Source organism: Pinus tabuliformis, chromosome 2_1 (genome assembly GCF_031772625.1).
Source record: "Pinus tabuliformis cultivar Carrire ecotype Pingquan chromosome 2_1, CPIR1, whole genome shotgun sequence".
Classification (NCBI taxonomy): Eukaryota; Viridiplantae; Streptophyta; class Pinopsida; order Pinales; family Pinaceae; genus Pinus; species Pinus tabuliformis.
This window is the reverse complement of record NC_142299.1, coordinates 907,505,710-907,531,783: the sequence shown is the minus strand read 5'-3', so window position 1 is coordinate 907,531,783 and position 26,074 is coordinate 907,505,710. Positions and strand designations below refer to the sequence as shown.

At 40.9% G+C, this 26,074-nt stretch overlaps 1 protein-coding gene across 1 annotated transcript; it reads left to right on the top strand.

Annotated features, from left to right (window-relative positions):
• The first annotated feature begins 19,368 nt into the window (after nucleotides 1–19,368).
• Nucleotides 19,369–19,869, top strand: LOC149203589 (uncharacterized). Its single transcript, XM_089401927.1, has one exon. It carries the CDS (start codon nucleotides 19,369–19,371, stop codon nucleotides 19,867–19,869), a length of 501 nt encoding a protein of 166 aa, XP_089258053.1.
• Nucleotides 19,870–26,074: the final 6,205 nt, after the last annotated feature.

Genomic DNA, 26,074 nt, shown 5'->3' with positions numbered 1-26,074 from the left:
ATCAAATGCGAAGAAAAGTGAGTAAGAAAACAAACAAGCGAGAAAACAAACACACAAAGAAAGAAGCAAACATATATGCAAGAAAACAACTCACAATGCAAACACTACTCCTACTCCTAAGCTAACAGTGCATGGCTCATCTCACGTGAAGTGATACCAATGCACCCATCGACACATTGGTCGACCCATGCGAGTGAAGGCATGGTTCACGAACTAGATAGCTGTGTGAACCAGCATATGTGAAAGATACAACAATGAAGATAGACACACTTCAGGTTTAAATGCATCCACAAAACATAAGTGAGTGCAAGTACATGACCTATGGTCTATGGACTTACCATGGTGGGGTGTGAAACTACATGAATGTTAAGCACACAAATACTCTTGACTATGACATGCAAGCACACGTGAGGAAGGTAGCCCACTTACGTTGCGCAAGTCTGCTTGTTGTGAAAGATTCTCCAATGCATGAGTGATGGGATCGTGTATTTCAAGTTGAGGAAGTGAAATATGTGTGTGAGATGGATCTTCAATGCATACAGATGAGTGATGAGGAGCCTCAGGCATTTGAACAATTTCCTAATCGGAAGTGAAACCAACCTCAGGATAGTGAGGACCTGACATAACCATCAACTCGGGCTGAAGTGCCTCAACAGTCTATGGGGTTTTGACTTCATCAACAAATAGATCATCATAGATCAGTGTCTTGTACATATTAACAATAGTTGAATCAATATTGTGATCAAATGAAGAAGTAGAGAGATCACGACAACCAAGATCAGAAAATTCAGGATGTTTTTCGGCATCCTCATGATTTGATGAATCACACAGAGAGGTAGATGAGAAGCAAGGATGCTTACCCTCTGTGTTTTTGGTAAAATCAGATGAAATATTAAGTGTATTTTCAATGACTGATTGGTCCTTCCCACTGTCGGCTGATGGGCTAACATACAATGTATCCTAGGAATGATCAATAATGGGTGCATCCGTGGATGGAGATACACATGAAAATTAGGGATGGAAGGATCACCAAGGATGTTAGGAAAAAACAAAGGAGTTACAGAAAGACAAGGATGGTCCTCTGTTGTCGGTGGATGTTCAAGCTCCCAATCATACTCTTCATGAATGATAACACATGTTGGTTGTGCAACACCAACTCCGTCGATGGATTGATCCTCATCCACAACAAGTGTAGAGTCCGGAATGGAAGGACACAAAGCAATGTCATCCGGAGGATAATCCAAGTACGAAGACAAAAGTTGAGGTTCAAAATACATGTGATAACCCAATGGATGGTGGGAGGATGTGACAGTTGAACAGATGTGTGTGCATGTTCTCCTGCACCAATCTACAGTGGTGGAGTTGTTTGATGAGGGGATGGAGGACAGTCACTTGTGATAGCAACCGTGTCCGTCTGTGATTGCGCAGCTCCATAACCGAAGTATGCTGAGTGGGGTTTGAGCTTGAACTTCTTCTTGGGATTGATAGATTTGATAAGGCAATATTCAAATATGTCCATGAGATACTGAAATTTCATCTGACTTTTCGAGGCTTCAAACATGAATAGACAGAAGCGCTCTGAAAACTCCATAGGTGATTCATGCGGGGCCTTCTGTTGTTTTAATATTTTTTTATCAAGTACTTCAGGATCAAAATGATGGAAAATAGATTTGATTAGATCATTGAACTGCTTGAATGAGTGCATGAAGTTATGAGGTAGTGTGCCACACCATTGCAATGGGTGGTCGTGAAGTGTGTGTGCGAGCAGCAAACAGACCTCTGTTTCATTAAAATCTTCCATGCCCTCCATGAGCGCATGGAAGTCATCTAAGTGCTCAGGCCAGGCCACTTCACCTTCACCATCATATGTGATTTGTGAAAAGTGATCCCAGAACTCCCTCTTGACGTGAAAGATATGTCCTTTGGACATACATTTCAAAGGGTGAACTATAACAAAATCCATGATAGATGTGCAAAGACTCAAAACAGATGATGAGGGCTCAGCTTGTCATCTGGCCCTCCTTCTAGCACTAGAAATTTTAATGGTGCTAGACCCGCCAACATGTCAGGGGATCTCCCCGGTAAGAAGTCCCAATTAGGCCTCAGACCGTTAGGTGTATGAGTCCCAGCAGTGGGTCGTACGGTATCGCCTTGACTGGGTTTCACACAAAGGAAAGTAAGATGTCCCTACTGGTAGCAAGGGTGTGACTTATGTGGCAAGTCAAGGAAGGTGCATGAACGATTCTAACACACGGAAAGTGGGGTGAGTGCACCCCTTGGAAACCTATGATAGCATGCGGCTTCGAAGGGAACACACGAGCAAAGATGCATCACAAATTGGAAAGAAAGTTAGCTAAAAAACCAAAGTGATTTTTAAACCAATCACCACATTTCAGTAAGATTCATACATACTTATACAAAATAGTCCATACATGCATGTGTAAGCAAACATATACATATATCATTTAGAGTAAACAAGATAGCTAGAATACAATACGACATATGCATGAAACGTGTTAGCTCTATTATATTAAGAAGTGTAAGTTCTAGCCATACAATACATCCATGTCCAACCACTAGTTCCCACAGCGAAATGTTACAGTCACAACTGCCTACTCCTCCAAAGAGATATACTAGCTCTACATACTCCTATCGAAAACTTGGCTGACCGAAAGCCTTTACAATGAGTTATGAGATTATATTTATAGCAAAGGGTGACCCTTGACATTCCCCTTTGTGACCGTTTGTCTATCCTCATGACTCTTCAACTACTCTATGATTGTTACATTCAACTATCGACACTTGAACTTCCACTTGACAAGACATTACATACAATCAGCACATGTACCCATGTGAGACAAAATGGCTTGAGCAAGCCATGTAAGACATCACTAACACTTGGACCGTTGTGGTGAGGCCAACTCTTTGACATCCTTGTGATGGTCGATGGTGGTGAACTGATGCTAAGCTTGGTCATCCATGATGGTGTTCATGCGCTCAATCGTGACATCCTGCTAAAAGCGAACTCTTGCCTCCATTGCATCCGAGTACACTGATATGGCTCATCTTTCCAACTCATTTGATAGCATGCGCATCATCATCTTGAGTGTGGCTACACCAACAACATACTGATGCATAGTGTCTGTGATGATCTCCAAGTGTGTGTTGGTGACCATGCGCATCAACTTGTTGAAGTACATGTTCAGCTCTAGTCAGACTTACTTCTTGTCTTCGCTTCGGTGATTGTGCCAAATGGATGGGATCGCATGCATGCACACAATGACATGCATGTTGTTGAATTCCATTGCATGCAATCAACAACATTTCTCACCTTGTCTGCTCTGTGCTAGCTGCTGGGATGGATCTATAACTTGTGTGGGCGCAGTTTCATCCATTTGTGCATGTTGCGCCCCCTGTTGTACCTGTTCCTTCTGGAACAAATTCTCTCGTCTATGCAGCTCTTGTTCTTCCTTGAGTTGCCACTTGAGAACATGAACCTCCTCCTCTCTTCCTCTCTCTACCTTCACACGATATTCGTGTCGTGCCATCACCTCATAGCCTCATTATCCAAAGTTTCTTTCATCACAAGTGGATCTACCTGAGCTTGCAACTTTGTTCTGCCTCTGTGTTGTCAACAACCTTCCTCTTGCATTCGTTGCATGTAGGTGTGCTAACTTCTACTGCTATTGATGGTGCTGCTTGCTGTGACGTTGTTGCCATTTCATATTGATATCATTTTCCATGAACAACTTGATGTCTTCATAGATAGGCAAGTTCATAGACACTTGATCGACTACATCCCCAAGTGTGCTCTGAATAGTATCTTCGACTCTGCTCTCCTAGAATGCCATTGTATCTGTGCTACTGAGAGGCAGACAAACACTTGTGATACCTGGAGACATAGAAACACTCATGAAAAGAAATCTTTAATTCAAAAACCAAAACAAACTAGAGGACTGACTTGCAACATACCTGTGTGACTATCTGTGAAGATTTCACAATTTTCACCGAGAGGATGGGAGACTGACTATCAAGACTATGGGAGACACAGTTCATGATTTTGGGAGGCTGACTAATGACTGGATCTGCGCAATGCATAATCCAGTCTGGCTTGCTAAGGACTAAAGCTACGAAATGCACAATTTCAGTCAGCAGTGACATACAACCATCAAACTACATTGCAGAGTTTCTGGGGCCAGCAGGACGCTGCCTCCAAGAATTGTGTAATGCAAGCCTGGATGTCAGTGTTGGTCCCGACTTGTGAAATTTCTAGAGGGAAGGCAGAGACTTCGCTTCTGAAAATGTGCAGTGCTAGCTGGGCAAAAGCACGGGCCGGGCCAAGGCAGCCCAGACCAGCCGACGGACGACTGAAAACATGAGAAGTCTGAATGCATGATGAGATGAGTGCAAACAAGAGTGAATGATCATGCATGAAAACAATACGTGCATGATTCATAAAATGGGAAAACATGCATGTGTGTGAAGCGAGTCATCGCAACAGCGACCATCGTTGCAAAAACAATGTCATGCATGCGACAGCAGTGAGATGCCAATGAAAACTGAAACAACGCTTGTACAAGCTAACATGCATGCAAATGACAACAAGTGTTCATAGAAATCAAGTAGACAGTACTCACACAAGCCAAAACACAAAAAGCGATAGAAACGCTGTGCAAGACATGCGAAGCGAGCTTACCCCGAAATAAATAAGTTGAATGTGTCGATGACTCCTAGATGTAATGTGGATGTCAGAGCTACAAGGTCGATATGAGGAATGAGCTTTGTAGCATCTGGTTGATGAGTTTTGATCAAATCGAGGTTGTGATGCGCATTCCACAAATATAGGAAAAGTGACACTTGACGGGAGGTTTCTAAAATGATCCTTGCATGTAACCTCTAGCTGCTAAAAATAGTTCCCTGAATCAAGGGATTCCTTTGCATGCTACCTTGGGAGAAGTAGTCCATGCATGCAAATTATTTTTTCTCGGTCTCGGAGGGAACTGGTCAACCTGAAGGCACATGCACCGGTCTGTGAGCCTGGGATGAAAATCTGTGCAGTTTTTGGGTTGAGAAAGGATGGTTGTCCTAGAGGGATTGCGTAATTTCTGGGAGGAACAGGGGACTGTCTCCCAGGATTGTTCAATTTCTGGGCTGAGCAGTTGTCCTAGGTTCGACCTCGAAATTTTCTCAAGGAAGCTTGTTTGACTGTATCTCACAATTTCCGAGCTAAGCAGCTATCTTGGGTAAGACCTCGCAATTTTCTCAAGGAAGCATGTCAATTTCTGAGCCCAACAGGCTGCCTGGCTGGATTTGTGCAATTTCTGCAAGCCGTTGGGCTGGATGTCCCAGAGGGATTGAACAATTTGTGGGAGAAACAGGTGACTGCTGCCCAGAATTGTGCAATTTCTGAGTTGAGCAGCTGTCTTGGGATGAATTGCACAATTCTAGAGCCCAACTGGGTGTCCAGCTAGGTTCATGCAATTTCTAGAGGGAAGGTTGGTTCCCCTCCAGAATTACGCAATTCCCAGAGGGAGATGCTCAACCAGTAACTGATACTAAGTCTAGAAAGCAGCCTGTGAAGGGGGTGGAACAAACTTGCATGCACATGCTGACAAGACTCTATGAAATAGGTGAAGTTGATGTGCTTGAGAGTGCAAGACATGTTGCTCAGGATGGTTGGTAGGGAGGCTCCAAAACGAATCTAAGGCAAAATTTTTGAGGGTGGTTGTAGCCGCTACAACACTTCTATAGATAATTTGGAATGAGATCCTCAGGAAGAGTTGACAAAGGTAGAATTTTGTAGAAGAGGTTTATAACTACAAGATAGGGGCAACATGACCTTTGGAATATTAGGTTGAAAGGACAAATTATAGGTAAGGAAAAATTGCACACCCAAGAAAAGGTGAAGGAAAAATTTCCTCACCTCATTTAGTAAAAGCTTCAGGGGACCAAAAGCCTCCCAAAATGGGGAGGAACAATCTGGTTTGGATAATTATATTACTTTTCATCCATCTTGAACCTTCAAAGTGGAAACAAAGGAGGAATCAACTAACATGTCTAATAAAACTTTTTCTTCAACCCTATGTATGTGGATATAACTATGTATCACCAACATGAGATTGACAATTGGATAGAACCGAACTTGCAAACATGTAAACATTAAATGCATAATGTGATCAATGGTTGACGGAAGGTGTGGACACATAGATGCAAAGCCCAAGTGGGAGGGTTTTTTGCATGTTGTGAGAAGACGGTAGATGACCACATTAAATTCTTTAACACCTCACTTGGTCACTCAATCACCGACACTTATAGAAATTGAAGAGATGGGATTGGGTGCATGGATAGAGGATTGTGCCCATCCATGAAAACATGAGAATTGAGAGGTAAGTGAATCATTATGGTGCTGCTTGTATAGTTGTTAAACCACTTAGATAGGGTAACCTGAGCCACTATGGTGTTTGTTGGAAGAGTTGTTAAACCACCTATATAGTGGATTACAAAACCCTATGGTGCTTGCTATGAAAGGATAATTTTGAAACCACATAAACAATGAATTCAATCCCCTGTAACTTAGCAATAGCCCATCTAGACTTTGGGTGAAGCCCTATGATTGAACTTAGAGAGTAACTGAGTCATTGTGGTGCTTACTTTCCATAGAGTGGTTGTTAAACCACTAGGATAGGGAACTCCATCTCATGGGTTTCTACCAATCTTTGGTGTGAATTTTCCTTGAGAAAGCATCCCCGTAGACTTTGGATCTAACTCAGGGGTGGTCAACTATAAGAAATTTTTAGTGCAGCTAGCCTATGCTTGGGTGGAGAGTTGAAGTACCTCCTTCAGTTTCCAGCCATATTTACATACTTAGATAAGTCAAATGCATTAACATGTTGAGTTATAATTTGTAATGTTTCATCAACGACTCATCTATGGAATGAGCTCATGCATATATTAAATGTTAATGAATTCCTGAATGGTGAAGTTTATTCTTATTCTCATGATTTTCATGATATATTAGTTGATATGAATTTAGAAAATGGAAAGATGCCTTGTATGGTTACATTTGTATTATATTAACTAGATTGCGCTGTGTAGTACTATGATATACCAAGACTTGTCTATGTATGTTGTGGTAGCCTAGACTATGTTTTATGCATCATACATATGAATGGCATACCAACGGGTGTGAACATATTGGTAATCTGATAAATTATATGCCTCTAAAGCATAATTAATCACTTGTAAGTGGTTATCAGAATCTATATTGGCCTGGTATCTTTTCCTTTTAAGTTGTGAGGGATGTATGAGCTTGAGGTTGGGATTGCCCCTTTTCTTGCCTCAAGAAATAAAATATTCAGAGATAGGGACACCTCTTTCCTACTATTGGTGATCACTTGGAAATAGAGGTTTCAGGGCTTCAGACCACTACGCCATGGAATCCAACAAGACAAAATTTGGGCAATCACTCCCGTGTTCAAGAAAGATCTTCAAAGTGTGGTATTAAATCAATTAACAAAACTAATGGGATGAAATGGCATGAAATTACCTTTATGGGAGAATCCTACACCGATAGGCCGAAAACCAAACACACAAAGGGAAATGAGTGGAACCTTGGGTAGTGAAACATTTCCATCATCCATCGAAAACCAAACCTCAAAACTTGGAACTTTAACCAAGGTTGGAATAGAGGGACGACAAGAAACCTCGATGGAAAGGCCCCAAGATGACATGGATTGGTGGAATCCACTTTAAGCACACAATACAATGGATTTAAGTTTTTGAGTCCTAGACTTTAGAATTCAGTGCTTTTAATCAAGGTTAGAATTGAGGGAAGTGAGGAAACCTCTATGGAAAGGCACCGAGGTGTCATGGATTAGTGGTGTTTCAAACCTCAAACCTTGACACTTTTAATTGAGGTTGGAGAAGAGTGAGGTGAGGAAAGAACCTTGACACCAAGACACTGAGATAAAATGGAGGTTTTGGACCTTGGTTGATGGTTCCATCGTAGATCCCTGTCATCACCTACCACTTACCACCAACACCATGATAACTTTGTAAGGGGTGTGTTTCCAACATGAAACCTTGTCATTTCCCACCACTCTCTACTAGCACTATGTTGGCCTTGTGAAGATGGGGGGATGAAGGATGATGGGTCGGTCTTTCCATGGTTCTAGTTGTGGAACCTTGCCGATGGGAAACTGATACCCCTAGATTTTATAACCAGGGAAAATTTTAGGGGCTAATATTCGCACGTGGGCTAATTTTCCATGCTTTTTGAAAAAAAAAATATTCGCTAATTCCCATATTTTCATAAAATAATTTGCCCAAAATTTATAGTAAAAAAATAATTTACCTTGAAAATAGCCAAAATTTTGTAGAGTCTATATAAAATAATTAAAAATATGGGTACTTTTATAAAATTATCTCTATGAATTTTATAGTTTGCATATTAGAGACTAGTAATATTTGCCAATGTTTATAAACTTTGAGATAATTTTCTATTCTTAAATGTTTCCTTGTTTATAACTTGGTAACCTACAATGATTGTTCTAATGAAACGTGGACCTAAATCTCCACTACTTAAGTTCCTGATGGACCCTAATGAGATGGCATGGAAGTGCCACTAAGGTCTAACAGAGGCCATGTGGTGCCTAGTGATGGCATGACCTCTTCATATAGGGAAATTTTTCTAACATGCATAGCTTCTAATTTGAGACTTGGATTGAGAAAAAAATTATATCGTTGAAATCTCTTGATGATCTATTCACAATCCTAAGCCTTAGAGATAAATTCAAAAATGAATAAATAACCTTCCCATAGCAAGGGTTGGTTAAGGGGCTAAGAGGTGGTTACAATAGAACCATTTTTACTGGTGGGACCTAGTTTGGAAAATTGGGGTCTAAAAACCTTCTTGGAGTAATTTGTGGAATCAAACAATGTCATTTGGGGAGTACAACTTTGTTGCTTGATAATGACACTTCTTTATGATATTATACACACATATACCTTTCCAGTAGTGCAATAATAACCTAAATCAAAGTCCATATGCAAAATTTATGCCACTTAGAAGCTTACCTTCCTAATTTGACCACCATAATTCGAGAGGTGTCAGGTGAGCCCCCATTATTCATGGAAAATGGGATAGCCATGTGATCATGATGAATAAAACTCTAGAAGAGTCCACATTTTAACTCTATTTAAGATATGGAGTCAAATCTAACCTATAGCAGGCTATCAGGTTGTGTTATAACCGAGCCACTAGGAGGAAAAGGGGTTCCATTCTATTTGAGGATATTTTATTCCATCCATGAGAAAAGTAGTTGAGGGTGGATAGAGAGAGAGAAAATAAAGAGGATTTGTGCATTGTAGTGGCCCACAGGACATAGGTCTCACTTCTTTTTAATTGCATCCATTTTCCATTCAAAGAAAGAGAGCAGAGAAACCTCACTTGCTAGGTCGGTTTTCTCCCAAAAGGGTTTCCTAGGTTATATATTATGTTAATTTGTGAGTTTTATTTTTTTATTCTCTATTTTTTTCCATATTTTATGTATTGCATGTATAAGAATACCATTTTAAATAACAAATCTAGAAATATAAGGAGAAATTAATAGAGTAGATTTTTTTATTTTAAGCATAACTTTATGAGATCCATTGTGACAAGTTTTCCTATGGAATACCCATGGTAGTTTACAGATCGTATTCACATGCATTACATTCGGGTATTGATTCATGATCATATCATTGATTTGCAATAATATTCATTTGCATAATATATTGCATACATCTCGACCACATCCATTACTAAGCAAAAGATCACAAAGTTATGAGCTCACTTGGGAGTGGAGAAGGCATCTACTTTATAGCAAGATACTTAGTTTACTTTTCAATATCTTCTTTTGTAGGAATATTTCTTCCCACTATATTTTCCCTCAGTTTACTTTTCAATATCTTCTTTTGTAGGAATATTTCTTCCCACTATATTTTCCCTCTTTGCTCACCTTTCATATACATTTCTTTTGTACTTGGATACCTAACATGGCTTCATATTGTTAGGACACAATTTTTTCATGCATGATATCTACTTAAGTTAGGATTTATGGGGGTGTCGGTGTGCGTGCGTCAGTTTTCCTCACATGAATAATTATCTTTCTCCTAGAGTGCACTTAAGCTTCATAATATTTAATATCATGGGAAAATATCATGGGTTCAAAAACCATGAGCCCATAAACTACCATCAATAAATTCTAGTTCTATCTTAGGAAAATTCATATCTTGTAGGAGCAAGAGTTCTTCATTCCTTAATTATAGGGTTAGATCCAATTTTCTAGGAAAATGTGCACACTCCACCAAGGGATCATTAATTGTATTGCTTCTCAATTAGATTCTAGATCCTCTTATACATTGATTGACAAATTTTACATTTCCCGTAAGCTTCCTCATCTATCACAACAAAAATAGATATAATGTCAAAAGTGTTGAGTAGGCATGGTGGAATCTTAGAGTATACCTCCAACATATACAATATTTTCTTAGTGGTTCATGCATGTGTATACATATAAATGCTTTTATAATGTGACTACACATCAATAAAGAGTAGAGTGCTCATATTAGATTTTAAACAAATTTAGGAGTGTTTGAATGGAATGTGAGGCATGATATTAATTCCTATTTGGAATGACAATAAGAATATATCATGTGAATGGGTACACATTTGAATTGAATGAGGGTTTTTTATAACCCATTGGATTCTAGGGTGGATTGATTGCAGAAGCAATGGATACAAATTACACAAACAAGTAATAGATTGTTGGTGTCCAGGTATGAAAAAAAATTCAACCCTTTCCTACATTAACTCATCAATATGGGTACGTACTCTTTCCAAGGTAACGCGGAAGGTATATGCAAGAGCAAGATTACATTCTAAATCAACCAAGGGTTCGTGGTTATGAAATCAAAACATCATTGTAACAATAACAGAAATGGATTATAGAACTTAAAAAGGCATTCACAACAATCTATGTAATATGAAACAACAATAAATAAATAAATGTAACAAGTAAAACAACACACGAAAAAGGATACTTGCAGCACCTGATCAGAAGAGCAGGCCCAACTCTCTGATCAGGGTTGCATTTACTCACAACTGAATATCAAACAGAAAGTGTTATGTTTTATTAATCTGAAGAAAATTGTTACAATACATCTCCTGGTATGTATAACCCTCCACACATGAATGACCCATCTTTTATACAATACAGGGGGGGATAACATCTTCCCCCGAAACTCGGCAACTACATACCCAGAAATATACATCAGTTCAAAACAGCACTGGTGCCGAGAAAGCAAGAATAGAAATGATCCAAAACGGATTAGAAACAGTTGCAAGTTGGTTATGTTGTTTTAGCGCTCCTGAACAGCTGTTGCGAATCGTAAAACTGTCACTATATGCTGGAAGATCAACACCTGTTCTCAGGAATCTGCAGACATAACACATTTTAGTGGCTCATGGAGGAACTCAACGGAATGGGGACCATTGCTTCCTAAGGGGGGAGGAATGATCCAAGTGGATATTGGTGGCCACCTACTAATTCCACTTGGACTCCCACCATTGCTTCTTTCAGTTTTTCAGTTTCCTTAATTATAGCACAATTTACTATTTTTAGCAGTTTTTCGGGTCCTAAACTGTAGGAATTTACAGGGTAAGTTCCTCAGAAAGAATACCAAAAGGACACCGCTCACAACCAGATCTCAAATCAGTACACCAGTATTTTTGACGTGGTTAAAACCCTCAGAGTGCAAGGAGGGAAACAGTCCACGGCCTGTCCCAACGTGGGTACAGACAATTTATTAATCAAAGAATGAAAATTTACATAAGCTTCTCTCATGCACGGATTACCCGAACAATGACCCTCCATGCGCTTTAAATAGAACTCATGGACCAATCGGGTGTCAAGCCACGGATCAAGTGTCGATAATACCGAGGTGAGAGTGAACCGTCGGATCACTACATATCGTGACCGTCGGATTGTAAGTTACAATATGTACAACGGTAAAGAAACACACTTTACCTAACTCTATACCTAACTCTAAACTAGACCAAGTTGAACTTAACTATATCCTATGTGTCGGAATATCCTAACATCCCCCCTTAAGAACAACTTGGGATAGGATTGAAGGATTTACAAATATGACACAATAGGAGAAGGAAGGAGGCACTAGAACCTATCCCCCCTTAGCGACAACTTCCTGAACTCCAAGCATATATCGAAGTTTAGTGAACTTCGCCTCTGTGAGAGCCTTTGTGAAGATGTCTGCAACCTGATCATCTGTTGGACAATATTGCACTTCAAGAATATGGTCATGAATGAGCTTTCTGATGAAGTGCATGTGTAGTTCGATGTGTTTGCTGCGCTGATGCTGAACTGGATCTTTGCATAGCTGAATGGCACTTTGATTATCACACCAAAGTGTGGTTGGATGCTGCTGCTCAAAGCCAAACTCTGATAGGATCTGACGAAGCCACAAGGCTTCCTTACTAGCTTCCACGGCACCACGATACTCTGCTTCTGCTGACGAAAGAGAAATGGCAGCCTGTTTCTTACAAGCCCATGTAATTGGTCCTGAACCAAGAGTGAAGACATAACCGGCAGTAGACTTCCGATCATCAGGGTCACCAGCCCAATCAGAATCAGTGAAACCAACTAACAGAGGAGCTGCTTTGGCACTGTAATGAATCCCAAACTGTACTGTACCTCGAACATAACGAAGTATTCTTTTGGCTGCTTTCCAATGACTTTCACGGGGGTTTTGCATAAAACGAGCAACAAGGCCAACAGCAAAGGAAAGATCAGGACGAGTATGGGTTAAGTACAAGAGTTTTCCTACAAGTTGACGGTATAAGGTAGCATCAACTTCAGGAGAAGTACAAGAGACTGAAAGTTTGACTCCAGACTGAAAGGGAGAAGGGGCTGGCTTACAGTCTTCCATGTGAAAATGACGAAGAATATCACAAGCATACTTGGACTGGGAAAGGGAAATACCTTCCTTGGATTGCAAGACTTGAAGACCGAGAAAATAGTGTAAGTGTCCTAAGTCTGTCATTTCAAATTTCTTTTTAAGGATAGACTTCACATGGTTTATAAGGTTGGGATCACTGCCAGTAAGGATAAGATCATCAACATAAAGAACAAGGATGATAAGAGAGTCACCCACTTTCTTGGTGTAGACAGTATTGTCAGAATGACACCTAGAAAAGCCAGATTCTAAAAGAAAGCTATCCATTTTGGCATACCAAGCCCGAGGAGCTTGCTTGAGACCATAAAGGGATTTCTTAAGTCGACACACAAGGCTGGAGTCTGTTTGTATGAAGCCAATGGGTTGTTCCATATAGATTTCTTCCTGCAAGTCCCCATGCAAGAAGGCAGATTTAACATCCATCTGATGGACTTCCCATTTTAAAGAGGCAGCAAGGGAAAGAACAAGGCGGATAGAGTTCATTTTGGCAACAGGGGCGAAGGTTTCAGTGTAGTCAATGCCTTCAACCTGTGAAAAGCCCTTAGCAACTAGACGAGCCTTATGTTTATCAACTTTCCCATCTGGTCCATACTTGGTTCTGTAAACCCATTTGCATCTAACAAGTTTGCGTCCCTTTGGTAGAGGAACAAGATCCCATGTATCATTTGTCATCAATGAATGATATTCTTCATTCATAGCTGCTTCCCAATGTGGATGGCTTGAAGCTTCTGCAAAAGTGTCAGGATCATGATTTACTGAAGCTTGAGCCAGTAAAGAAGAGGCTCTTTCAAACTGAGAACGTGTACGTCGCTGATCTGTAGGATCACCGGCAAGATCACCTGCTGCATCCCGAGTAGCACGGACCCATCTTGGAAGTTGAGGATCCTGAGAAGGTGGGGGAGGATTATCATCCTCGCTTTCATCATCAGAAGAAGAAATGTTTTCAAAGATAGAAGAGATAGGAAGAGGTGGCACATCCGCCGGACTAGGCTCGCAGGCCGATTTATTTTCATCAAATTTTACATCTCTTCTAATGATAACATTTTTGGACTTAAATGGAATAAGTCTATAACCTTTTACATCTTCAGAATATCCAACAAAAGTACATTTCTCACTCTTAGGTTCTAAAGCTTTATGCTTTTCATCTGGAATATGGGCCCATGCTTCACTTCCAAACACACGAAAGTGACTTACATCTGGTTTAATGGAACTCCAAGCTTCTTCTGGAGTGATATTCTCTAGAACCTTAGTAGGAGTGCGATTGATTATATAATTTGCACAATTAATTGCTTCGGCCCAAAAACTAAGACTGAGTCCTTTAGATTGCAGCATACAATTAGCCATTTCCTTTAAGGTGCGATTTTTCCTTTCAGCTACACCATTTTGTTGTGGAGTGTATGGAACAGTATGTTGCATTTGAATTCCATTTTCGGTGCAAAAGTTGATGAATGCGTTTTTAACATATTCTCCACCATTATCAGTTCTTAGCTTAAGAATTTGATGTCCAGATTGTTTTTCAACAAATGCTTTGAAGGCCAAAAAAGTGCTAAATACTTCGCTCTTGAGTTTTAAGAAGTATACCCAAGTGCGTCTAGAGAAATCATCAATGAAAGTTAAGAAGTACTTGCAGCCAGAGAATGAAGCAACAGGAAGAGGACCACATAAATCACTGTGCACAAGCTGTAAAGGGGCTGAGGCGTGCCAAGAGGCACGTTTGTCAAAACTGTCCCGATGATGTTTTCCGAGTACACATCCGGAACAAACACCATCTTTGCAAGATACCATAGGAAGACCTGTCACCATATTTTCTTTACATAGATGCTGAAGGGAGCGATAGTTTAAGTGACCAAACCGCTCATGCCAAAGTTTGCTCACTTCATCATTATGAGCAACAAACACTGAGGGAAGATGGGATGACCCAAAGTTGTGAAACTTATACAACCTTTTGGAATCATCAGCAAGACCAGTAGCTAGAATCTGTTTAGGATCTTTTAGATCCTTGATTACAACATCATGAGGTGAAAATTCAACAATTTTACCTTCACCTGAATGAGTTATCTGATAGACAGATAGAAGGTTGCAGGATAAGTTTGGAACACATAATACATCATTGAACTGACCATTGTCTAGATGAACAGTTCCAGTCCCTACAACATTAAGAGATCTATCATCACCAACATATATATTTTTGGTGTTACAATCATTTAAAGAAGAAAACATGGCTTGGTTTTTGGCCATGTGACAAGAGGCTCCAGAATCAATGAGCCACTCATGAGAATGAGAAGAAGAAGAAGATACATTTAATGCATAACCAGACTGAGATGATTGACGATGACATGCAGAAAGTGCCGTTCCGGAAGTTGAAGTAGGCTCCAGATGGATGTTATGTTTCTTCATTGCGGCTTCCAAGGCTTCCATCTTCTTAAAGCATTTAGATTCTAAGTGGCCATCTCGATTACAAAAGTTACAATGTCTGTCAGTCCTCTTCCATTTGTTTTTATTGGTCTTGTCATTTTGCTGAAATGATCTTTCATCTTGAGGCTGAGTTGGTTTAGGACCATTCCTTTGAGGATAAGACTTCTTAGGATTCTTTGAATTTGGTTGCTGCTGGGCGGCTAACGCTTTCGAGGAAGAGTTTCCAAGATTAAGAAGACCAAGGTGTAAGAGTTTTTCTTGTTCTCTTATTAAGGAATCACAAAAGGAGTCAAAGGAAGGGGGTTTGTAGTCTTTGCCTTGACAAATGAAAGCTTCCCTTGTAGAATGGAAAGTGGAAACAAATACAGAGTAGGCTGGTCCCAACTTAGTAAGGATGGAATAAATAAGGTTACCATCTTCTTTCTTAACTTTAACACCTTCCAAGAGATATCTAAGGGTCTTGAATTTGGACAAGAAATCTTCAATGCAAGAAAAATTATTAGGATCCAAAGTAAGCAACTCATTCTCAAGTTGATGGGCTCTAATTTCATTTTTAATCCCAAAAACTTTAGCAAGTTTTTCTAATGCTTCATGAGGAGTTTCAATTTCTGCAATGTGGAATCTAAGATCAGGAGAAACAGACATTCCTATCAAACCACGTGCTTGATCTTGTCTATTTTCCCATTTTTCGGCCTTGTCTTCATCTTTGGGTTTCTTCTCTTGGTCTGTGGCTATTCTGAAGAGACCTTTACTTCTAAGTAAATCTCCCATGTAGGCTACCCATTGGAAGTAGTTAGTGCTGTCAAGAATGACTTGGCATGGACTTTCCATTTTTTGAAAAAAAACTGAAGCTGAAGATGCTGAAAGTAAGTGGTCCAATGGATAGATCTCGAAAAAATAGGCGGTTTTAAAAAAAACGGCTCTGAAAAAGGCTTCCGGATGAAGAAGTTATGGCTTTTTGAAAAAAAAAAATTGTTGACGTTGCCGGCAAAGTGCGCGAATGTGCGGGAATGAAAAAATCCGCCCCCACAAAATGGAGACTTGAACCCAAGACCTCTACTCTCTTAAAAAGTCTTTGAACCAATTGATCTATACAAAATATTTGAGAGAGAGAGAGAGAGAGAGAGAGAGGGGGGGGGGGGGGGGCCTCGATTTGCGTGCTTGCCTTGGGAAGGCTCTTTTCCCCTACAAAACACAAAACACAAAACCCAACACGAATATGCAAAGAAAAACGAACCTTACGGCTCAAAGTTAGCTTTAGCCAAAAAACTAGAATTTTTTTTAAAAAAAAATCTCAAAGTTAGCTTTTAACCGAAAAACTAAATATTTTTCTCAATGTTTCTGATTTTCCAAGATCACACTAAGGTGCAGGGAAAAGAGCATACGCATGAGAAAAATCCTTTCTTTCTGTTTCTGATTTGCCCAGATCGCACAGAGTCGCAGGGCAAAGAGCATATGCAGAAATGAAAGGTATAGATCCGGGAAAAAAAAAAGGCTAAATAAACCGAAACCGAAATAAGCAGAGAGAAAATGACAGTAAACTGCAAAAAAAAAACACTGTATACCTCCCGATCTGAAAAATGACGCAGCTAGGGCTACCGGAAACCTTTTCGCGTGAAACGAAAGGGGTTCCTCACTGAAACAGATGCTCCGAACGCAACAGAGCAGTCCTCTCGGCCCGAAAGCAGTCAGAAACAGCAGATCTAGGAAACGACAGCCGCATGCAGTTCTACCAGCTTCAGATTTGGATCACCAACGGACGCGGCCCTCAAATAGCTCTGATACCATGTAGGAATTTACAGGGTAAGTTCCTCAGAAAGAATACCAAAAGGACACCGCTCACAACCAGATCTCAAATCAGTACACCAGTATTTTTGACGTGGTTAAAACCCTCAGAGTGCAAGGAGGGAAACAGTCCACGGCCTGTCCCAACGTGGGTACAGACAATTTATTAATCAAAGAATGAAAATTTACATAAGCTTCTCTCATGCACGGATTACCCGAACAATGACCCTCCATGCGCTTTAAATAGAACTCATGGACCAATCGGGTGTCAAGCCACGGATCAAGTGTCGATAATACCGAGGTGAGAGTGAACCGTCGGATCACTACATATCGTGACCGTCGGATTGTAAGTTACAATATGTACAACGGTAAAGAAACACACTTTACCTAACTCTATACCTAACTCTAAACTAGACCAAGTTGAACTTAACTATATCCTATGTGTCGGAATATCCTAACATAAACTTCCAAAGCCGTTTTGAGGCCCTAAACGACGTTTTTTGGGAAATCTACTGCTAGCGATTTTCTACCTAAAATCATCTTTTTTGTCGTAGTCCTCGAAGAGATCTTCCCAACAGGCTATCATGCGCGTCAAACGAAGATAATATGACCAAGTCGCGACCCCGGGAAGTTGGTTGTCCAACTCACCCCAACAGGGCCAATAAACTCTTGGTGTTACATCTCCTCGGGTTAGGGTTTTGGTTGTTTAGGGTTTGCTCTTATTGTTCAATAATAAAAAGGCCCTTGAGCTTCATTGTAAGATAGTTCAGAGGCATGTAGCTGCCACATCTCTTCTCAGAGATAAGCTACCATCGCCCTAGTTGGTTTATTTTTATTGTTGTTTGTAAGCATATTTCAGTATTTTACATTAATTAAATGAAGTATTATTTCCGCTGCATCTCTATGTTTATGGTTACCTCTGTAATTTGTTGCACTCCTGTTTAAATTCGGATGAAGAGATCAAGTCACTTTGACCTGGATAAGGAAATTTTGAAAATTATCCTTCTCCAAGCCTTTCGAGAGGACTCTTTGGTATTGTTAAATATAGTCGGAATAGGAGATATATCAAAGGAGAACTTTGACACCATATGTGAGTTGTGCATCTAGTGCTCAAGGGGAGTTGCAAGGAATAAACAAGGGATTCAGTCAACAAAAGTATCTAGTGGAGGTGTCACAAAAGCAGAAATAGGAAATCTGTTGGACAGCTTGAGGATTGAGATCCCGAGTACCCTGTCTCAACAAATAGACACGCTGCAAGTAAAATAGAAACAACTAGAATTGGAAAGAACTATGGCTATATTCTGCGCAAAGTGCAGGAAGAAACACCCACAGAGGGAATTCCCATTAAACTTTGTAGAGGAATGTGCAATCTGTGAGTTGAATCATGTGACAAGTTCATGCCCATCCTTTCCAAGATTGAAAGCATTTTTTCAAGGCACGGGCGAAGAGATGGAGCAACTATACTTTATGGGGCCTAAAAATCCAAGGAAACCTCATCCATCAATGGGAAATCAAGGTATGTTTCTAGATCCATCCCAATATTTTAGTAATTTTAATATGGGTCCCCAGTCCATGCCTTATCCACCTATGTGGCCCCAGTACCAGTTTCCACCTTGGCAGCAATGGGCTCCTCAAGCTAGTTCGAGTTCCTCATGGGCTTCCAACTGGTGAGGACCTTCTCCTCCTAGCCAGTTTCCCCAGTCAATGCCACAACAACAACTCCAGTTTCCCTCTAATGTACCCCCTGGTAATCAGCCTGTTCATCCTCAACTTCCCATCCAACCCAATCCAAATCCTAACAATAAAGGGGCTTAACAAGCTGACACCCTCAACCTACCTTCATATAGCATCTCCATCGCAGAATTGTATGAGATGAATTTAAGATCTGGGCAGGTAGTAGATGCTCAACCCTCACTTGATATCACTGAACAAGTTGGAAATGAGGTAAAGGAACCATAAATGGTTGAAGAGGAATCAAACCAAGTCAGCAAAAATCATACACCTCCTCAGCCGCTAGTTACTCAAAAACACCAAGCTAAACCACCCTATCCAGAAAGGTTGGCTTTTAGTAAACAGATCCCTCAAGCTGAGTTCGATTTGTTAGGGGAGATATAAATTTGTTAGTTAAGATTCCCCTGCTGGAAGCTATGAGGGATGTACCTATATGCAAAAACTCTCACAGAATATTATGCTAAGAAGCCTAAAAAGAAATCAAGGGACCCACTCACCATTCATGTGGTGGGAAAGCTATCGGATTTTATGATGGGGAAAATCATGCCTGTGAAATATGGGGATCCGGGGAACCAAATTTTAACTGCGCAAATTAATGGAATAGAAATTCCAAATGTGCTGGTAGATTTGGGCGCTGCCATAAATGTCATTATTGCTGAGACTATGCAGGCATTAGGTCTTCGGAACTTGAAACCTACACCTACTATGTTAGAGCTGGCAGATCGATCTATGGTTAAACTGGTAGGGAAGTTAGAATATATTACAATCTCAGTTGATTCATGGCACTACCCTGTGGATTTCCTAGTGCTGCAAATGCAATCCCCAGCTGGTGGCCATCCCCTGATTCTGGGAAGACCGTGGCTGGAAACTGCAGATGCTTATATTGGGTGTCGATTTGGACATATGGTTATCTCGAATGGATAGAGTACTAAGAATTTAATGTTATATCCTCCTGCAAAACCTAGTCCATCAGCAAAACCATCAGCCCGCAAGAAACCTTTACCAAAGGAAGAATCTGAATCTGAAAATGAGGAATTAAGGCCAGTCCTTACTATTGGACAGGCCCTTTAGTTGAAAACAGAAACAAAAGATGATACAATTACCACTTTTATTAGTGATCCTTGTTCTGTTTCAAACTCAAATCAGCGAATTCTAGAGTCTGTCTTGAGTTGTGAAATGCATGAAAGTATTAGAACAGCCGATGGATTTGATGAGATACTTATAGCTACGTCCCATGACAACATTTCGGTGGAAATAGAGCCAGGGAAGACCCTGAATATCAATCTAGATCTGTCAGAATCCTAGACGAAACAACTCTTGGATGTTCTTCGAGAACACAAGGAAGCGTTTGCCTGGGACTATACAGACATGAAAGGGATTCCTGCCAATTTATGCACCCATCATATATACATCAAAGAGGACTGTCGTCCTGTGAGACAACCTTAGAGAAGGATGAACCCTGCTCTGAAAAACATTGTCAAGGAAGAACTTCAAAAGCTATTGGATGTGGGATTTATCTACCCCATTTCGAACAGTCAATGGGTTTCCCCATTAGTGATGGTTCCTAAGAAAAATGGTAAATGGTAGATATGCGTGGATTATAGAGAATTAAATAAGGCAACACAGAAAGACCATTTTTTGTTACCATTCATTGACCAAGTATTAAATACTCTGGCCGGGAAGAAATTCTTCTCCTTCCTGAATGGATTTAGTGGGTATAACCAGATCCAAATAGCCCCTGAAGATTAGGATAAAACCACTTTCACATGTCCTTGGGGAACTTTCACATACCGGGTCTTCCCATTTGATATCTGTAATGCACCTGCAACATTCCAAAGGGCAATTTTTGGGATTTTCTCTGATATGGTATGTGACAGTGTTGAGATTTATATGGATGATTTCACTCCATATGGGGATTCATTCAAGGAGGGGTTGGAAAATCTAAAAAAAGTACTTGAAAGATGTAAACGGGCACGTGTCTCCTTGAGTACGATAAAATGCCACATGATGATGGAGGAAGGAATAGTTTTGGGACATTTACTTTCAGCTGTTGGAATTCAAATGGACCCAGCTAAGATAAAGGTAATATTGCATTTCTCGATACCTAAAACACCCACACAAGTACGTAGCTTTATTGGTTGTGCTGGTTATTACAGGCGCTTTATAGAAAACTTTTCTAAAGTAGCCCATCCACTTTTTCAATTGCTGACAAAAGATGCAGATTTTGTGTGGACAAATGACTGTGATGCAGCCTTTGTGAAGATCAAGGAACTTTTCTGTAGTGCTCCGATCCTTCAAGGGCTGGACTGGACATTACCATTCCATATCCATGCGGATGCTTCTCAGACAATAGTTGCAGTAGTTTTGGGACATCAAGTGGATAAGGTACCATGTGCAGTCTACTATATTAGTAAGAACTTGGCTCCATCTAAGTTGAACTACATAGTGACTGAAAAAGAATTCCTCACTGTCATCTACGCCATCAACAAGTTCCAAAATTATATTACCGGGTACCCCACCTTTGTACATACTGATCATGCAGCAATCAAGTATCTGATGAATAAATCCATTACTCCTGGTCGTATTACAAGATGGCTTTTATTACTTCAAGAGTTTGACATTACCATAGTAGATAAACTAGGTAAGGATAATGTGGTTGTTGATTTTCTGTCTAGGCTAGAAAATAATGTTAAAGGTACACCCATCGAAGATTGTTTTCCAGATGAACATATTTTTGCAATTTCCACTAACACTCCATGGTATGCCGATATTGCTAACTATCTTGCTATAGGGAAGTTACCTCATCATTTGTCAAACAGGGATCAATGGAAAATTATTCATCAAAGTACCCGATATTTGTGGATGGCAAGGTACCTCTTTCATACAAGGGTTGATCAACAGATTCAATGCTGTGTATCAGAGGATGAAATCTATGAAATACTGAAGGCTGCCCATGATGGCCCTTGTGGAGGAAATTTCACAGATAAAAGAATAGGCCACAAGGTGTTGCAAATGGGATACTACTGGCCTTCTATATTTCTTGATGCTCGAGATTACGTCCGAAGATGTGACAGCTGTCAACGAATGGGACAACCTGGGAAATCGGATGAGATGCCACTACAACCCTAGATAGTCCTCGAACCTTTTGAAAAATGGGCCATTGACTTCGTTGGACCTTTCAACCCACCGTCTCACCAGAAGGTTTACATTCTAGTTTGCATCGATTATGTAACTAAGTGGGTGGAAGCCAGAGCTGTGGCGAAAGCAACAGAACAAGTGGTTGCAGATTTTCTTTTTGAAGAGATTTTTGCTCGATATGGTACTCCAAGGGAGATTGTTTCAGATGGAGGAGCACAGTTCACATCCCACATGATAGGAAGGCTTATGCAGAAATACGGGGTTAAACACAGAGTGACAACTCCCTACCATCCTCAGGCGAATGGACAAGTAGAGAGTACAAACAAGGTATTGGAAAATATCTTGACAAAACTGTACCGAGTCTTCACTGGGATTGGTCTCAGAAACTTCCAAAATCTCTTTGGGCGTATAGGATGACATGGAAGAATACAACCAGGTTTTCACCGTTTGAGTTAGTCTATGGGAAATCCCCCTTGTTCCCAGTAGAATTTGAGATCAGCACGCTCAGAACAACTTTGGAAGTGGGATTAGACTTATCAAAAGCCCAGAAACACTGGTTGGAACAACTCAATGAGTTAGATGAGATCCGTTCAGTGGCTATCTAGAAAACTACTGCTATTCAGCAGTAGAGAATGAAGTGGCACGATAAATTCATCAAGAACAAGGTGTTTCATACAGGAGATTTGGCATTGCTCTATGACTCCCGATTCAAATATTTTAAAGGGAAGCTTCGCACTCATTGGATGGGACCCTATGAAGTGGACGCTGCATTCGACAATGGAACAGTCAGACTAATTACAATAGATGGAACTCGTACTTCTTTCCTAGTGAATGGACATCGTCTGAAATTATACCATCGTCCATCTTCTAAGGATGACTTCATCAAACATCTCTCTGATAACTCTGGTTTGATGGTTGTTGGTGCAGAGAATGCTCTCTCTGCCTGTTAATATATATATATATATATATATATATATATATATATAATTAATATGTTGTACTACTTACTTGTTTTCCTTTTGCAGGGATAATGATCAAATTATGACAAGAAGGAGTTGAAAGAAAATTTTCCAAGGAATATTTCATGTTGTTACTTCGTCGGTGTTGTTACTCTGCCATTGTTGTTACTCCACCATTGCTGTTACTCTGTCGGTGATGTTACTTCGCCATTGTTGTTACTCCGTCGGTGCTGTTACTTCGTTGTTGCTATTACTTCGTCAGTTTTGTTACTCCACCATTGTTGTTACTCCATAAGTGCTACTACTATGCCATTGTTGTTACTCCATCGGTGTTGTAACTCCACCGTTGTTGTTACTTCATCGGTGTTGTTACTCCGCCGTTGTTGTTACTCCGTCGATGCTGTTACTCCACCGTTGTTATTACTTCGTCAGTGTTGTTACTCTGTCGATGCTGTTACTCCATTGTTGTTACTTCGCCGTTGTTGTTACTCCATCGATGTTGTTACTCCGCCGTTGTTATTACTTCGTTAGTGTTGTTACTCCGTCGACGTTGTTACTCCACTGTTGCTGTTACTCTGTCGGTGTTGTTACTCCGTTGTTGCTGTTACTCCATCGATTTTGTTACTCCGTTGTTGTTACTCCGTCGGTGCTATTAGTCCGTCGGTGTTGTTACTTCGTCGGTGTTGTTACTCCATCGTTGTTGTTACTACATCGATGTTGTTACTCCGTTGCTATTACTCCGTCAATGCTATTACTCCGTCGTTGCTATTACTTCGTCAGTGTTGTTACTTTGTCGTTGTTGTTACTTCATCAGTGTTGTTACTCCATCAGTGTTGTTACTCCATTGCTACTATTCCGTCGGTGCTGTTACTCTGTCGTTGTTGTTACTTCGTCGGTGTTGTTACTCCGCCGTTTCTGTTACTCCACCGATCATTTTTGTTGTTACTCCACCGCCAGGTAGGTCACCAGGTACACCCCACTGACTCTTATGGATTTAATTAAAATATTCCATTAAAGAGATTATTACGTGTCGTGGATGGCCACATTTAAGTTTGGGGGGGTCCCGTCATAAGCAAACGACAACGTATTATTAATTATATTCGTACCACATCATTACCAAATCCAATGTGAACGGGAGTCAAATTATGATTCTGACGCATTGGGATTTGAATTCGTACGCCAAAAACCTCATCAGTCCTTTCTCCAGTACAATGCATTTAATTATTGTAATCATTCAATTACACTATCATAACTCGCCATCATTGTTGTGCTTTCCAAGAATTCACCCGTCACTTTCACTACCTTTGTATCTCGCGGCCATGTGTTGTTATCATCACCACTGTAGTGCGGATTGCAGCCACTCTTCCCCTACCTGCCGACTGTGTCCACCGTGTTGTTACCGTCCTACAACGATGGGTGGGTTGGTTGTGCACCATGAGCCAGAGGATACAACAGTGGCCCAAAACAACAGGGAAGTATGGCAGATTTTTATAAATGGAGGTTGGTACGTCTACCTTGACAGGTTGTAGGGTTCAATGAAGTAGTTGAAATCAAATTTTCACTCAATTTAGGTGAGGAGAGCTCTCAGGTTTGAGGAATAGAAATCCCTATCACAGAGGAAGCCATCGCAGAGGTCAACGGGCTACCACAGCAAGGACAAAGATGGTTTTCATGAAGAACCTCCCTCCTGGAGTTCCCCGAAGCATTTCTGCAAGCTGGTGAGAATGTTGTCCAAAAAGGGCGAGGATATGACCGGAATTCATTACCACACCCATGGGGTGATGTAGCAGGTTTTGTAATGAGGTACATAACCTGCGAAGGGAGGTATACCACTGTATTCAAATACCATTTCAGAGTGTTGGCTCACCTTCAGTTTCTGCAGTCAGAAGCCTTTTCATTAAACATGTCGTTCTTCCTGCTAAAAAGCCTCCAGCTGATGGCACAATCTACTTGGCGTTCACGACAAGTTGCGGCAGTTATCACTAACTACGAGCTGGTTCAAATATTGGTCATGCCTGCAATTGCCCATTTTCAAATCCCATGAGAAACATTATGGGAATCTACAGAGGAAGAAATAACAGCTATTATAGCCGCTAGAGAGGAAGAGCCGGAAGCAATGGAGGAAGGGTTGTTGCAGAATATGAGTACATAGATCAAGAAGAACCGGAGTAAATGGAGATGGAGACCGAGGAGTGAGAACAAAACAGAGAACTTGAAGCGGAAAGGACAGTCGAGGCTGTTACATAAGAACCAACCTTAACTGTGGAACCAATGGAAGAGGAAGGGCTGCAACAAGAGAGGGATGATATAGAAGAAGTTGTTAGCATCACAGTCGAGGTTGTCCCACAAGAACCAACCTCGACTATAGAGCCAAGGGAGAAAATCGGCAGCACCATAATGGGAGCAGAGGTACCCCAGCAGACTGAGGTGGAAGAAATTGTTGACATTATGGCCGAGGCTATCCCACAAGAACCAGCCTCGACTGTAGAGCCAATGGAGGAAGATGGACCAGGACAAGAGGAGCCAGAGGCTGAACGAACTGCGAGACAAGAAACTATACAGGAAGAAGTCTCGACCCAGAGTGGAGCTATTGCAGATCAAGGAAAAGAGCTCGAGGTCACAGCCGGGGCCGGGATAGACCAGGCAGAAAACTTCTTTCAATTCCCCTCTTATTTCTCCATTCCGAGAGGGGAGAGGGTGTCTCGCTCTCCCTGACGCGCAGAGGAGGACGTTGCCGTTCCTCCTATTTTGAAGTTTGATGGGTCGGTCAAGGGACCAGCTGCCATAGGTCTGTTGGCTGCAGACTCCCAGAGAGACCTTCCCCAGGAACCCAGAAGAGAGGAAGAGACAGGTGTTTCTGAGACAAGGGAACCAGGAGGGGAGATGTTGGCTGAAACACCGATGGATACCCATCCAGTGAGTCCACCACCTACCGAGATAGCTTCACAGCGGGTCGAGGTAGTGGTCAAGCAGGAATGGATAGAGTTGTGTGAACAACGGAGGCTGCCCATTAAGCAGAAATATCAGCTGCA